At 42.3% G+C, this 16,259-nt stretch overlaps 1 protein-coding gene across 4 annotated transcripts in view; it reads right to left on the bottom strand.

Annotated features, from left to right (window-relative positions):
- FOCAD (focadhesin) overlaps nt 1–16,259 on the bottom strand; it is a 322,539-nt gene that overhangs the window by 41,425 nt on the left and 264,855 nt on the right. For all 4 annotated transcript variants that reach the window (XM_078436754.2, XM_078436756.2, XM_078436757.2 and 1 more), the window contains 7 exons: nt 14,318–14,465; nt 12,023–12,142; nt 10,271–10,393; nt 9,726–9,803; nt 9,027–9,098; nt 7,373–7,475; nt 5,169–5,249 (listed from right to left, as the gene is read on the bottom strand). In XM_078436754.2, coding sequence (XP_078292880.2) covers nt 5,169–5,249; nt 7,373–7,475; nt 9,027–9,098; nt 9,726–9,803; nt 10,271–10,393; nt 12,023–12,142; nt 14,318–14,465 — 725 coding nt within the window. The remainder of the gene's footprint in view (nt 1–5,168; nt 5,250–7,372; nt 7,476–9,026; nt 9,099–9,725; nt 9,804–10,270; nt 10,394–12,022; nt 12,143–14,317; nt 14,466–16,259) is intronic.

The following is a 16,259-nucleotide window of genomic DNA, read 5'->3' as shown; positions in this document are numbered from 1 at the left end:
CTTTATTTTGTTTTCTAAGCACTGTTACATAAAGTGACTCATAAACTCATAATGTTTATCAAAACTCTATAAAGATTCAATTATTCTCTCCACTTTACAGAAGTAATTGAGGCTTAGGGACGTAAGCAGCTTGTCTGAAATTATACAGTAAAGTGGTGTGTGAGCCCTGGCAGCCTGACCCCCATGCCTTTAACCTCTGTTGTGATCTCCTGCTTTGCACATGCATCCAGGGCTGAGGTACCCAAACCTGGTATAACCCTTTTGAAGAACAAAGAAGCCAAGGAAAACCTTTATGCGGAAGAGCGACATAAAGATGTTCTCCATAATGGCAACTTTTTACATGACCAATAGATAAATGGCTAAAATAATTATGATTCATCAACTTGATCGAATCCTCTACAGTCATTTAAAAGTGATAATTATGGAGATATATGAAACGCAGGGAAATGTCAATAATAGAAGTTAAAAGATTCAAAGCATACGTACACTGGGAAGTATGCAAAAATTATGTGTGCATAAAAACAAATTAAAAAGTAAAATTCAAAAATGATAATAGTGGTTAGAAAGTCATGGGGCAATTGGTGACGTTTTTCCTTCCAAATATTTTTGATGGTGTTTACAATCAAAAATAGCAATCAAACACTCCCAAAACACATCCCAGGAACAAATGCAAGGATTCTTTTCACATCTTCTCGCAAGCTTCTTTCTGGAGGAGATAGGTGGTGATTTTGTCCATTTACATGAGAAGTCAGTAAATTTTTAAAAAATTAGAAGGCAACAAAATAATATACATGTTATGATTCAATATCACATAATGCACACACATCCAGATGGACGTAAGGTAGAATATCTATTGTGGCTATCTCTAGGTGGTGAGATTATAGGAGATTCTTTTTTCTTCCTTATACCATTTTTGAACTTAGTGTTATATACAAGTATTCATTTTTAATAATACTTGTTAAAAGATCTGTACAGGTAAACTATCACTAAACTAAAATGCTTTAACACAATCTCGGTAATCAACTCCGTAATTTCATCAGAAAAATAGGACAGCTTTCCCATATTGTTTATTCTACACCCAGAGTTTACTAATCCTGCTTTTGACTAGACTCATCATATAATTACATCTTCTACTGGTTCAAAATTATATATCTGATGGTTATATATCTTCTGCTGGTTCAAAATGATCAACTGAGAATATGTCTATCTACAGTTCATTTAAGAACCCCGTACTTATGCACATAGATCACTGACCAATGAATTCCTATCAAGAAGGAAATGCCAGGGGCGCCTGGGTGGCTCAGCTGGTTAAGTGTCTGACTTCAGCTCAGGTCATGATCTCACAGTTTGTGAGTTCAAGCCCCCCCACTGGGCTCTCTTCTGGCAGCTCAGAGCCTGGAACCTGCTTCGAATCCTATGTCTCTCTCTCTCTCTCTCTCTCTCTCTCTCTCTCTCCTCTCTCTCTGCCCCTCCCCTGCTCACACTCTGTCTCTCTCTCTCAAAAATAACTAAACATTTAAAAAAATTTTAAAAAAAGGAAATGCCATTCATCTTGACTTTATTAAAAGGATTTAAATAACTTTCTGCAAATAATACTTCTTACTGTGAACTTTAAAGCCTAACAGAAAAATACAAGCTTAGAAAGCCAGTCGAATTCCCCAGGAAGAGAATGATAAGAAAAATAATCCTAAATTATTAGGTAGAAATATGTGGTGTTAGCAGCAAAAATGAATCATTACTTTTCTTAAGTACTTCTAATACATTTTAAGTGTTTTATAAAAGAAACAGATACAATCTTGGTGAAATCTGAACATGGCTAGGAGACTGAGAAAAAGCAAAGATCAGAAGTCAGGAAAAAAAATGAATAGAAAAGTAGCAAAAATCAGAGTCAAAATTTAGAGTCCCTTAAGGGGAAAAAAATAATTCCATGATAGGATGAATTAGATTCTGAGTAAATTTTAAACCTAGCATAGTTAAGAAATGTCCGTAGGAATAAATAATACATCATAATGATCATGACATCTGCTACGAGGGTGTCAGGGCTATTAGGGAAGAGAGGAGAATGTTACAGGGCAGAAAAAAACAAAAACAAAAACAAAAACAGTTACATTCAAAACTATTAACTGAAGCTCTGAAAAACTAGAAGCACTTTGTAGTTTTGGTTTTCAAATTTAGGCCTGTATGAAGGAATGGATGTTATCAACATCTCGTGTGTACTATCATACGGATATTAAAGTGAGGATCCAAGGTGAGAAAAGCCCTGAGCATTAGAAAACAGATTAATAGGGGCGCCTGCGTGGCTCAGTCGGTTAAACAACTGACTTCGGCTCAGGTCACGATCTCACAGTTCATGGGTTTGAGCCCCGCGTCAGGCTCTGTACTGACAGCTCAGAGCCTGGAGCCTGCTTCGGATTCTGTGTTTCCCTCTCTCTCTGCCCCTCCCTCGCTCACATTCTGTCTCTCTCAAGAATAAGTAAACATTAAAAAAAAAGAGAGAAAAGCCTTCAAAAAAAAAAAAAAAAAGAATGAAAACAGATGAATATATTCATTATCTCAAATTTGATTGGCTAAAATTGATGGTCCCCAATCTCATCCTGGCATAAGTGTGGATCAGGGATAACTCATCCCATTTTTCTTCCTCTCAGGAGTTATTAAATAGCATACAGAGACAACGAAGCCAGGCCATCCCTAAAGTCTCCTCTCTCTGGCCTGTGCCACGCATGATTTTTATTCTCTAAAGCCATTTCTTCCTCAAAAGAGCTCACCAAAGTCGTCATCCTTCCTATCAGCAGCCCCACTGGGCTCTAGTGAGTGACATCCAGACATTTAAACTCAAAAGCTGCTTCAGAAGGGAGTTATTAAAATTCAAATGAGCTGGGCATATTGAAGAAGAAAACACTCGTTTGCATGCACACCTCCGCATTTGGCCACCCCATTTAGACCCATAGAGCAGGGTCTGGTTTTGTTTTTGTAAATGGGCTTCGGAGGCGGAGGTCAGCCTCCCACGGCCCCCACTCCTCTGGGGTCATCGTTAGTAATGTGTAAGGCTGAATAGATTTTCCTCTGAATCTAGTCAGCAAACCGGACAAGAAGGCAGCCCTCTCCCACAACCTGAAAATGCCCAAAATCTGATTGGTAGCATGGCATTTTTAATACTTCATTTATCTGTCTGAAAATAGCTTTCAGCAAGATTGCAAATCACGTCACTGATGCCCGTTCCACCTGATTTTTCAATTTTAGAGCAGAATATTTCCTGTTGTGCCTTGACTGTGTAACACAGAAATGTTATGTTTGACCAAGAATTTCCCACAGGATTCAGAGAAAATTCACGTCTGCTAAGAAATATGGATCTGGGGAGTCAACATGACATTTTATTCACTAGAAAAGGAGTATCTGTCATTTTATCTTACGAATTTTTATTTTATTTCTCATGGAAATACCTCACATCATCATCATTTAAAATTTTTATAAGATACCAGGGAGCAAACTAAGAAAAATGAGCCAAAATATGTATTCCAAAAGTTATTCTAGCCATGGAAATTTAGACGCTCCTTTAGTAAGAATTCAATTTCTTACTAAGGAAGACATCTCTATTATGAGATCTAATATAAAGAGACTTAGTTTATGACAATATAAACAGTGAACTCTACATTACGTGTAATATATTACATGACTATATCCAAATATATTACGTACAACAATGACATAACTATTTATCTATTTTTCATAAGGGTATATAAAAGCAGTTAGACTAACTCATGACCCTAAAATAATAGTACAATCTCTTGAACTCGAGGAAGCAAAGGAATTTATCTCTGAACTATGAAGCCAGTTGAAATCTGGCAACTCCTGGGATTACTGTACCCGGTGGGAAATCAGATGACATGACCTTTAATGTCCTTTCCAACAGTAAGATTTTACTCTTCCCTGACCTTCATTAGTCAAACTTGCTTCCTCCAGATTTTTTCATTTGAATTTAAAAACTTTATTTTCCCCTAAAATTGGAACGGTTTTGCCCAGAATGACCTAACCAGGCCAGGGAAAAGAGAAAGTAGCAAATAGCATCAATGAAAGAATATTACATCAATGAAACGGTTTCCTAAGCCAAGATATTTTCTAGTGAGATACATTTTCTCTCACAGCATTGAAGAGTATGTGTATCAGTAAGGGGCATTTATTTTTAAGACTTATATGGCATTATTCTGACTCCAGTCAAAAACAGAAGGCACTTGGAGCGCCTCAGTGGGTTAGGTGTCTGACTCTTGATTACGGCTCAGGTCATGTTCTCATGGTTCGTGAGATCAAACCCCACGATGGGCTCTGTGCTGACAGAGTGTAGCTTGTTTGGGATTCCCTCTCTCTCTCTGTCCCTCCCCTACTCATTCTCTCTCAAAATAAATGAAATAAACATTTTAAAAAAAGGCACTCAATCTCTGTCTTCAGGTTGCTTGTGCTCTAATGTGGGTGGCAGCAATAAAGGATCACGAAGGGACAAGGCACCTGGGTGGTTCAGCCGGTTAAACATCCGACTCTTGATTTGGGCTCAGGTCTTTGCGGGATCCAGCCCCACACTGGGTTCCACGCTGATGGCACAGAGCCTGCTTGGGATTCTCTCTCCCCCCCCCCCCCCACTCTGTCCCTCCCCCACGCACATGCACGCTCCTTCTCTCAAAATAAATACACATTAAAAAAAAAAATCACAAAAGAACAACTGTTTGCAGAGAAAAAGAACACATGCTAAAATTAGGAACTAGAGCCAGTGATCCCAACAACAAAGACTGATCATTCAAGGTTCAGGGAGAAGGCGTATTTCCTAGTCAGGTCCCAGGTGTGTTTCCTCTTTTATGGTCACACCCATTCGAAATTGACAAGAAAAGAAATGTACATTCATATTTTTGAAAAAGCCAAATGAAAGTTTAAGGTCTTCACAGATTCCCTGCTCACCGCCCCCCCCACAACCCCCAAGGTCAAATACGATTACACAGAGTATCTGTTTACATACCACCTTAGCGTAGTTGGTCTCCTGGTCATTTCTGTTGCAAAGATGGTCTCGCAGAGGAAAATAGCCACTCCTTCAGATTTGTTATTAATTCTACAGAAGCAGGCTCAGGGCACACAAACCCACTGCGTAGAAAGAGTGATAAAATTCGAGAAACATGCTCACTTGCCTTTTTTTCCTCCTGTAATGAAGAAGCCAATGGCTGCTCTAATAAAACTGCTCTCGGGCAAATAGCTATAGTCGGTAGGAACTGTGGAGACAGAAAATGATCAAATTAACCAGCGAACTCGGTGGGACTAATGAAGGAAAGATAATGATCTCATGCTGCCATATCAACCTAGAGATAAAGCGGAGATGTTTATACCATTAATCTCAGCACAATACTCTGTGGTTGCAACTAATTCTATTAGATTAAGTGACTGGCCTTGAAGTAATCACTTAGGCTATGCAAGCAAATCTAAAATGGGTGGTAAACCTAATAGAGACTGAAAAATCACAGGGGATGAAAACTTTACTGATGCGGTTAAAAAAAAAAAATCTTTTCCAGGGGCGCCTGGGTGGCTCAGTCAGTTGAGCGTCCACCCTCAGCTCAGGTCATGATCTCACAGTTCATGAGCTCGAGCCCCGTGCTGGGCTCGATGCTGTCAGCACAGAGCCCATTTCAGATCCTCTGTCTCCCTCTCTCGCTGCCCCTCCTGCACTTCCACTCTCTCTCAAAAATGAAGAAACATTAAAAAATATATATATTTTCCACATGTTCACATCAATGAGCCCCGTCCAGTCAGCCTCAGCGTCAGCAAGGAGTCTGCTGGGCTTCGAGGCTGAGACTGCCATGCTAGGAGCAACTTCAGGACATTCAGAATCAGATATATGAACCATGGAAATACAACAATCAGTAATAACAGCGGCCCGTCTCTTACTTCATAAAGCAGGGACCTCTAAGTGACCAACACGTGCGAATAACCAGATGTGGCTGCTGACCTGGAACAGTGAAGCAGTGACTTTTATGCTGGTTGAGTCTGGGGAGTTTCCTAGATTCTTTTCCTCCCCATCCCCCATAATTGTTTCATGAGATGGTTTTCACCACAACAAATGGCTCGACTGGAAAATTCCAACAGGAACATGCCGCTGTACTTTTCCAGACACACAGTCATTTCGTTTCAAAGAACCCGGGTAGAAGATGATTCACTGCCACCTGACTTGAGTATATGTGGGCCAGAGCACGTAACCCATAACGTAACAATTAAAAGTCTATGTAAAAAAGCAAAAGCCTGACGGAAACTTGCTATTTTACCAGGGCATTATGAGAACACTGCCCTTCAAAACCAGCATTACCTAAGGTTTCCGCTATGACTAAGTTTTTTTTTTTTTCTTTTTTTCCCCATTTAACGTGACAGCTTCCGGCTGTCTCGAGTTCATTATATTGGGAGCGCTGCAGAACCGTGTCCTATTTCTATAGCTAAGGAGTGATTGAAAGCGAGGGAAGCAGTAATTACAGTGCTACATGTTCATGGTGATGCTGTCCGCAGACTACCTGTCAGGGCATACGCGAAACTAGGTTTTAATGAGAAATCTTTGGTAGCTAAACCTCTCTGGCCTGGGTCCAAGAGAGCCAGGGGGTCAAAATTCTATAAAGAGCAAAGGGCAGATTTAGGTCCCCGTGTAGTGCAGTGATGCCTTCCTCGGAAAACCTCCAAGTGCAAACATACATTAGGCAGGTGAGAACTGCAAATATTTTTTTACTGCTTTTCTCCAAAATATGGAAATAGAAAAGGAAAAAAAACTCTTGTTATGTTAAGAGCTAGGATTTCAATTTCAAGGCCAAGTACATACACACCTTTGAATGTACTTACCCCACTATTTTCTTAAAAACAGGGGCCAGAAGAAATGCAGTCATATATGAAGAGGCTTTCAGTGAAACTGGAGTATTATGCAAAGTGTGACTCCATAAAGTAAAAACAAAAAGAACTCTCTTCCAAGCCTCAAGGACCTGGTGCCTACTCCCTAGATTTGTCACCACGCTAACGCCACTTGGAAGTCACGTTATCTTTCTAAGCCTCAGCTTGCTTTGTGAAATACGGGGTTAGGCTGAATGTCTAATCTCCTCTCTGAGGGAGGCAGAGAGGAAGAAGGATGAAAGCCTGGGCTGGGGAAGCCAAGCGATGGCAGGTCAGCTGCGTCTGCAACTTACGGCCACGTGATCCTGAGCAAGCCAGGAAGCCTCTCCACAGAGCATTCTCTCCTGATGTAAAATAGGGATGGTAACACCCACCACTTACGGTGGCTGCAAAGATTAATGCTCTTAACAAAGGACATGGCCTCCAGTCAGCAATCCCTCCTTCCAGCTCCAGTGTTCTAAGAGTCCAGCCTTACCGGAGGTCCTACTTTGACTCGAGGACAGAGTAGACAGATGGAGATGGCCCAGAAGCCAGAGCGCATTTGACTGAAGACCAATCACTCCAGACACGCTGATGACCTATGGATGGAAACGAGACAGTGCAATGATCGGGCAAGATCCAAACTCCACTTAATAAAAGGTCACTCATAGAAAGTCGTTTATCTTTAACGAGGTGGTAGCTTGTCTGGTAATGACAAGCTCTATGACAAGTTGTAAGGTCACATGCGTGTCTTCTAAACCCTGGACATACAGCTGATCAACAACTATTGCTGAATTAACGAATCAATCAGTCAAACATGATAGGAGGTAGCACTGGTGGTCTCAGGTTTCACCGAGTCAGCTGGTCTCAAAGGAATATTTTTAAAAAGGAAAAAAAGTCCCGAGAGTGGGGGAAAAAAAAAAAAAGGTGTTAGTTATTTAAGAATAAAATACCTTTAAGGATGGAAGGAGATGTTATTTTGTCCTCTAAGTAATGTTCTATTACTGCTTTATCACTCATCATAAGGATTTTGTTCAGTAAGAGTTTTCATTTATCGGTTTTTCTCCCAAGTGGAGCAACTTAAGTTTCAGCATAATTCTTTTCTTGAGAATTGTGTTCATACATTCACAAGAGAGTTTCTTCTGTTTAGAGATTTATGTTTGCTTTAAAAAATTTTTTTTGAATGTTTGTTTATTTTTGGAGGAGAGAGAGACAAGAGCGTGAGTGGGGAGGGGCAGAGAGAGAGGGAGACACAGAATCCGAAGCAGGCTCCAGGCTCCGAGCTGTCAGCACGGGGACCGACGCGGGGCTCGAACTCACGAACCGTGAGATCATGACCTGCGCCAAAGTCGGACGCTCAATCGACCGAGCCATCCAGGCGCCCCAGATTTATGTTTGCTTTTAAAAGCACGAATCACTAAAACTTGTTTATGTGGTAGGTGTGATAATCAGCTGTATTTTACAATAATGAGAAAAAAGTATGCTAAATGCAAAGACTACTTGAAAAGGCCATCTACAAAGTTCTATATGTACTAAGAATGCCAATTATGCAAAGGAACTAAGAATTCTTGAAAAGATTTATGACCAATTTTTACAAACACTTGCTTCGAGTTGTGAGGACCATCAGTGATATTTTTTTCAGCTTCTTTCATTCTGTACTTTCACATTCGAGGCAATGAAATTAGTACATTTTTAAAAGTAAAAATCTTAAAATATAAAATCATTTCTCAGCCGATGAACAGACTCGTTCTCTAGCCAAGAGTGCTGACAATGATTTACCCAAATAGTTTTATCAGTTACATGTGAACTAGTGCCTCTTGACCATTCTACTTCGACACGGGCCCTTCCTTTGGTCACCCTCCATTTTACTTTGTCCTTAGGACCTAACACTCCTTGCAGGGTCAGGTTTTAAGTTTTAAAGGCAACCAATGCCAACTCAAGTTAGCTCAAACACGACCGCTTTTTCTCCAGAGGCAGTGGGTGTTTGTTGGCAAACGCAGGGGCATAAGCCACTCTCAAACGCTGCTTGGACTCCATGTGAATGACCAGAGATCTCCCCATGTTTCAAGCAAAAGTCTGTATCATCAGAGAAAGGCAATAAAAGGGAGTATCCATTTTCCCATCCACGGATTTTAAATCCCTCTTCTCACCTGAGTTACAGTTTTAATGACTTCATTAAGTCTGGCTTGAAAATGAGAGGTCTGGATGGCTTCTGCCTTCAGCTGAAAGAAAAAGAAATACCCACGCCAACATTCCCCAAAAAGTAAACGATGGTATTCGCAGTGTATGAGCTATCATCTTCTAAGCTATGCTATAATTTGCCATTGCGTCTTTACATCTCAAAAACAAAAGCTATGGGCTCCTTGAGGGGAGGGCCCAAGCTGTATTCATCATCGATTTCCTGGAACCGGTTCCGTAGCACTCACTTAACACACCTTCACTGTACGAACACGGGTGCTCCTTAGAATTACTTGTTAACTGAAACATACATGTGTCCACTGTGGACGTAATATACTAGATAGAAACTTAAATATGACAGATACAAAACGTAGTTTCTTACGGATGACTTAAATTTCTTACGATCTGGTCACTTTTCTCGAGCAGGGAACTTTGTGGAAAGTACATAAGCTAAGTTTAATTCCTATACACCGGATACAAAAAGGGAACAAATATCTAACAACAAATTCTTAACCCAGAGCGATTTTCTATACATCAAGGCACTGAAAAGCCCAGTACAACCATTACTGTGACCATGTATTCGGTCCTTAGCATACTGAGATACTGGGCATGCTCCTCTTGCCGTGGCTATGTACACATTCAGATTCCTCCCCTTCTTTTGTTGTTTTTACCTGCATTATATCCCCTTCAGAGCCCACCAAGGCCACCATGCCATGAAGAGCTGCAAGGCAGAGCATTGTCGGAGTGCCCTGGAAACAAAGCATCGGATATGTCAAGAGGCAAACGGTCCTTGGGTTTGAATTCTAAAAAAACCTATTCTATCACAGAGAAATACGGGTCAAAATGGTACTAAATTTCTAGGGTCAACATAACCCGTATCCCTAAACCAAAAACGGCAGCAGGCTTGAATAAAGTAATAGGTTGAAGTTATTAGATCATAGGCGGCTTCTTGTTGGTTTTTATTTTTCAAAACCCCAATGCGCCTTTAAAATGAAAACACTGAGAAAGTAGCCTCTTAAAAAAAAAAAAGCTGTCATAGTTGACAGGATAGATCATTTATAAGGGATTAAAAGTTCCTGCATCTCTTTTGTTTGAAATTGCCTATTCTTTTACTGTTGGGCTGTGTACCTCAGCAGCACCTGTAAGTGGCCTAATAAAATAGCTCTTTTCTTCCTTTATAAAAATATAAAATAACATGCAGGACGTGACCTCCTACCTCTGTCAGAACAATTCTGATCCAGGCAGGGAGCAGCCGGTGGCCCAAGTCCTCCGCTTTTCCGTGTCCACACACAGACAATCCGTGAACCAGGTTTCCTAACGCTAGGGCAAAACCTGACGTCTGCATAAGCAAGGGAAAGACAAAGGGTAAGGAAACAGAAGAAGAATGGAATGGATCAGGAACTCGATAGACAGCAACCAAGCACTTCTAGGGGCTCCCTTTCCTACTGACACCTTCTCCTGCCATCTGAAAATCAGAGATTTGCAGATTTTTTTTAAAATCAAGACTTCTGGTTTGCAACAGAAACTGCAGTCTCACTAGGGAATTCAGCTGCAGTGAATGGTTTCTTTTAAGAAAGTAAGACGGGACTGTTACAAGACTTGACTCAAATGATCCAAATTTTCAGAAGGAATTAGGGTGAAAATACCAAGGTAGATCATGTAAGCCAAGTCAACTCCCAAACAAGAGGAGAGAAAGTCCCGAAACGAGTACAGCATATGCAAACCTCCACGTTTTGGCGTTGCAAGACCTATTCTGAATTTAAGTGTGCACTCTTATGACCGTAAAACAGTAACAACGCAATATTAGCTAATAACCAGCAAATCCTGCAATAATTCACGATGGCCAAAATCGAGACCATGGGAAACCTATAAAAATCCAAATGGGGAAGGAGCATTTTTTTTTCAATTTAACTGTCGTAAAATATACATAACATAAAATTTACCGTCTTAACCACTTTTCGGTGTAAGTTCAGTGGCATTAAACATATTCACACTGTTGTGCCACCGTCACCACCATCCATTGCTAGAACTTGTTCATCCTGCAAACTCCAACGTTATATCCCTTAAATAAGAACATCCTATTCTCCCTCTCCAAGCCCCTGGCGACTACCTTTCTTCTTTCTGTCTCAGTGCTTTTGATTACTTGAAGTATCTCGTGTAAGTAGAATCATACAGTATTTTTCTTTTTGTGATTGGCCCATTTAACTTAGCATAATGTCCTCAAGATTCACCCACACTGTGGCCTGTGTTTGAACCTCCTTCCTTTTGAAGGCTGAATAATATTTCAGAGGGAACATTTTAAGGGTATTTAATTTAATTGGCAGGTTTGTTTGTTTGTTTTATTTTTTTTAATGTTTGTTTTTGAGACAGAGAGCAGAGAGCAAGTGGGGGAGGGGCAGAGAGAGAGAGGGAGACAGAGGATCCAAAGCAGGCTCTAGGCTCTGATCTGTCAGCACAGAGTCCAACACGTGGCTTGAGCCCACGGACTGTGAGATCATGACCTAAGCCGAGGTTGGAAGCTCAACTGACTGAGGTACCCAGATGCCCCTTTAATTTGCAGGTATTTAAACTGTCACATGCGTATCCGGTCATGAACAGGGGTTCTCTGCTTTGAATTTGCTGAGGTTTCATGTTATCAGAGTCCTCTATGTGTTTATATCTTTACAAATTGTTATCGCTAGCCTTACCTTCCCCTAGCCACATGTTTTAAGATTTTATAAATATAGAACAATACATGGGGAGAGAGAAAAGTCTTTCATACCCAAAGAACATAGAACATAAGGAGAGAAAAAAAGACACTTCTGACTGTTGGCTAGAGCAGTGACAAGAGAGAAGAGTTAGAAGTTCTTTAGTTCTGGGCACAAAAAAAAAAAAGCCCCACTACAGTCCAATTCTGAGTTAGTCAAAATTAGGACTCAGCAGCAACAGGAGACCCCAAGAGAGTTGTAATCATGGCACACATTCCAACCTGTTGGTTGTTTTCTACCAACAGCTGAAGCTTGTTCATGATATCTTCAGCCTCGGTAGCCTCAATGATTCCGGCACTGAATGCTGATGTGCATACACAGCTGAGGGTATAGGCAAGGACCTAGACGAAAAGACAGCGGAAAATGTTTCTTCATGAGTGCAAACAAAAGAACACAATTTGGCTGACACCGATGTTTTGCCAAACTTCTCCCCGGGATAAGGAATGGATTCAAGGACACCAACCATAGACCGGGCACCGTTCTGCTGCCCAATTCACGTGTCCCAACAACGTTAGGAGGTGGGTGTCATGATTCCTGCTTTACAGGTACGGACTTTGAGGCTCAACTACATACAGCTTGCAACTGACAGAGGCGAGATTCATACCTAGGTCTTTGGACTCAAAATCAAAAAGTTCCATCATGATCTCATGGGAGGACACAGCATGAATCAACAGCAGAGGCAGATTTTTATCCCCAGTGAATGCCATCTTCTAATAGCCATGTGCTCTGATCCAAGGCCAAGCAGGAGAGGAAATTCAAAGAAGTTAAAACCCTGCTGCATTGGGGCGCCTGGGTGGCTCAGTCGGTTAAGCATCTGACTTCGGCTCAGGTCATGATCTCGCGCTCTGTGAGTTCCAGCCCCGTGTTGGGCTCTGTGCTGACAGCTCAGAGCCTGGAGCCCGCTTCAGATTCTGTGTCTCCCTCTCTCTCTGGCCCTCCCCCGTTCATGCTCTCTCTCTGTCTCAAAACTAAATAAACGTTAAAAAAAAAAAAATTAAAAAAAAAACAACAACAACCCTGCTGCATTAAGACTGTCTTTTAGGAGGAGTGGGGCATAATGGACCAGGCACATGGTTTTTAGGGTCACGTAAATTGCGTAAAATAGAGGTAATACTACTTCCCACAGAGCACCGGGGTGCTAATTTAATAAATCAATGAATAGATAAGTAAACGAATATATGAATTAATTATAAGTGAAAAAGCATGCTGGGAGTCGAGAGCACGCACACTGAGGTGTAGGTCCCCAGTCGACCATTTCCGGGCTAAGTAACTTGGGGCGGGTCACTCGATCTATGTGAGCCTCAAGTTTTGCACATCACGGTTCATCATCCCCTCCCTGCTGCCTCCCACTTTCCTCTTGAAGCCCTCCTTTACAAAGATGCTGTTAAGGCCCGGTGGAAAGGTTCAACTCCCCACCGTGGTCAGTACGGCGTGAAGAAAGGAAGCCGTTTCCAAGGTAGAGGTTGGATAATAAAACATCAGAGGTGGGGAAAGACAAAAGTGCCTGCTCAAGCCTTATGAATCGAAACATCAAGGCAGGCCGACGCAGCAGTTGTAAAAAACCTTGCCCTCCTTTCACTAATCACGTTGCCCCTTGGTGGCAAAGTTTCCTCCGTGGGCTTACAAAAAAATACGTGCTTTCAGCCCGTGTCCTGCCACTGCTTTCAAAATGGAAATGCGGTGCCTGTGTTGGAACAAAACTGCAACCCTCCGTGCCCCAAAGAAATTCACCGATTCGACAAGTCCCATTGGGGAAAGCGAAGGGGCCGAGCAGGGAAACACAGCAGCCATTATGTAACTCATCAATGGCTCTCGGGCAGGCCCGGAGAAAACAGAATCTGCTCTAATGAGACAGAGAATCCGGCCAGGCCAAAAGGTCGTCCCCGGGTCCTCCCAAAGAAGAACACAAGGCGGTTCAGCTTCACCTGGGCACAGAGACACGCGCCTCGGACGGTCGCTCGGGACGCGGGGGACACGCGCAAGCTGCGTCACACAGGCCGCAGTTGTGCGTAGTTTCGCGCCGCGACAGAAAAATCTTTTCGTGAAGTGTGGTAAAGGGAATTTCCTCAATGATTTTTCATGCTGGCTGACACGAAGAAAGGGGAAAAAAAAAAAAAATCAAATGCCTTTTCGCTCTGCAGTTTCTTAGGCTTCTTCCGGGCCATCTTTTATAGTCACATTTGGCTGGAGCATAATTCTAAATATCTCCATTTAACCTTCCTGCGGAAATCGCAGCTCTTCTTAGAAAGTGCCTTCTGGCGATGCTGACTTAGGTTTTTGCATTCACTAAAGGCTCTTATCTTCTATGCCACATTTAAGTCTGAGTTGATTTAAACAGCTGCACAATTTGAAACCTTATGATCTAACATAGGTTGTTTGCCACTCAGATTTTTCTCCTTATCCTGGCCTGAAACTGAGGAAGAATTTAATTTCAGGGTGACCAAAACATGAGAAGTAGAAAATAAGCAGCAACAGGAACACAAAAAACAAAGAAAGCCGTCACTTCCGGCTCCTACCTCCTGAAATGTTCTGCTTTGGCTCCCACTGTCATCCAGGTAGGTAGACAGCTTCCGAAGCGATGCTGCCACATGAACTCGAGACTCCATTCGGCTGCTGTGACTCATGAGGGACAGAACAAGTCCAACTCCCAATATACAGCCCGTGCTTGGATGCAAAGAAAAACAAAACAAAACAAAACAAAAACCCACAAAAAATGAGGTGTTAAAATCACCAGAAACCCACATCACCACTCTTCACTTATCACGCGAGTTTATACTGCTCTTCAGCCTGAGGTGAGATGGCTGGCTTCTAGATCCGCTGCCTGGGATATAAGTGTGCCCCATGAACCACGACAGGTGCACCCACCGCCCCCCTCAAAAGGAAAACTATATATTCAAACAAGTGTCCGTGGCCCGCGTTAGTGCTGTGTACCCACTGGAGAAGAACAAACGAAAACATGAAATAGGTTTCACTTAAACTCTAGGGTGAGGTAGGAAGACGAATAAAAAGTCAGGTGAAAGCAGCTCTACGTCTACCCTTAGAGAAATGCCATGGTCCTCTGCACCCTCCCTCTACGTCCACATATTGAGTGCACCATGATTAACTGCATGGGAGAGAAGACTCCGTCTCAGGATGCGAGCTGAGGACCTCTAATAATGGGGCAGGGGGCGGCGGGGGGCGGGGAGGGGGACGCATTGCGAGGCATGATGATGAGCAACTAAGTGCTTCATGTTTCCTAGTCAACATCCACAAGTGGAATTTCGTCCTTAAACTATGTATTTGTCTGTGCACAATGACATTAGTCCTCTTCTCCCCTCTGATCCCTCGGAGTACCACTGGGTCAGAAGAGAAAATGGACAAATGACAGGCTTGTCAAAAGTTACCCCATGTGACAATTCAATTGGAATCTTGGGCTTTGTGCCCCAATTCTCGTGAAAGAACACATATCCATTTGAAGGAAAAAACCAAAAACTGTTCTCCCGGAAAACTTCTGGTTAGGATGATAAGATCATGCAGCTGGAGGGCGATTTTCTACTTAAAAAGAAAAAAAAAAAAAAAAAAAAAAGGTTTTGGTCATCATTGTGTTTTGAACTGAGGAGATGCCGAGCGTTTCAGAAATCATCCCGATTCTGGTTTGGCTTGCCTCGCACAGTATCTGCTGCTTAGGACGACGTTCCAGGGCACTTCTCCAGTAACATGTTTCACTGCCCGTAGGCTCTGTCAGTTTGCTCTCATATAGTAACTATCTCCGTGGCAGGTGTCAAGAACACTCACACTGCTTCCTGCACATGTTAGTTACTTCCCCCAAACACCTCTTGCAAACGAAGCATCCACATCTGATAAAAAGACACCCAAGAGGAGAGAGACGCTGCAGGATTTGTTCAAGGCCATATGGAGAGTTTCCAGCAGATGACGGCCAGAAGACAGAGGTTTCGGACTCCCAGCCTTCTGTTCCATCTGCCCAATCCCAGGCCCCTCTCAGTGCCCCGTATGATGGCTGGACGAAATTGCCTATGAGAAGGCACCCTATCTAGAGCACGTTATTCCAGGTTCTATGGCGTTAACTATCTGGCATTAGGAAATCCTTTGCAAAGAAGCTACTGCAGTAATAATCCATCATTACTCAGGCAGAAGTGCTGTTACAGCTTACATGAACTTAACAACTAGCTCAACTAGCATAATGCACTGCCAACCAGTTAAATCAGCATCTAACATCTGAACGCTGCGTGCTTTTGAGACAAATCATGTTTCTGAAAGAGGAAAGGCACTCTTCATTGGTATGGATTTTTTTTTTAATCTTTTTTTTTTTAACGTTTATTTATTTTTGAGACAGAGAGAGACAGAGCATGAATGGGGGAGGGTCAGAGAGAGGGAGACACAGAATCTGAAACAGGCTCCAGGCTCTGAGCTATCAGCACAGAGCCCGATGCGGGGCTCGAACTCACGGACCGCGAGATC

The sequence above is a fragment of the Panthera onca genome, chromosome D4 (genome assembly GCF_046562875.1).
Source record: "Panthera onca isolate mPanOnc1 chromosome D4, mPanOnc1 haplotype 2, whole genome shotgun sequence".
Lineage (NCBI taxonomy): Eukaryota > Metazoa > Chordata > Mammalia > Carnivora > Felidae > Panthera > Panthera onca.
This window is presented reverse-complemented; position numbering and strand designations above follow the sequence as displayed.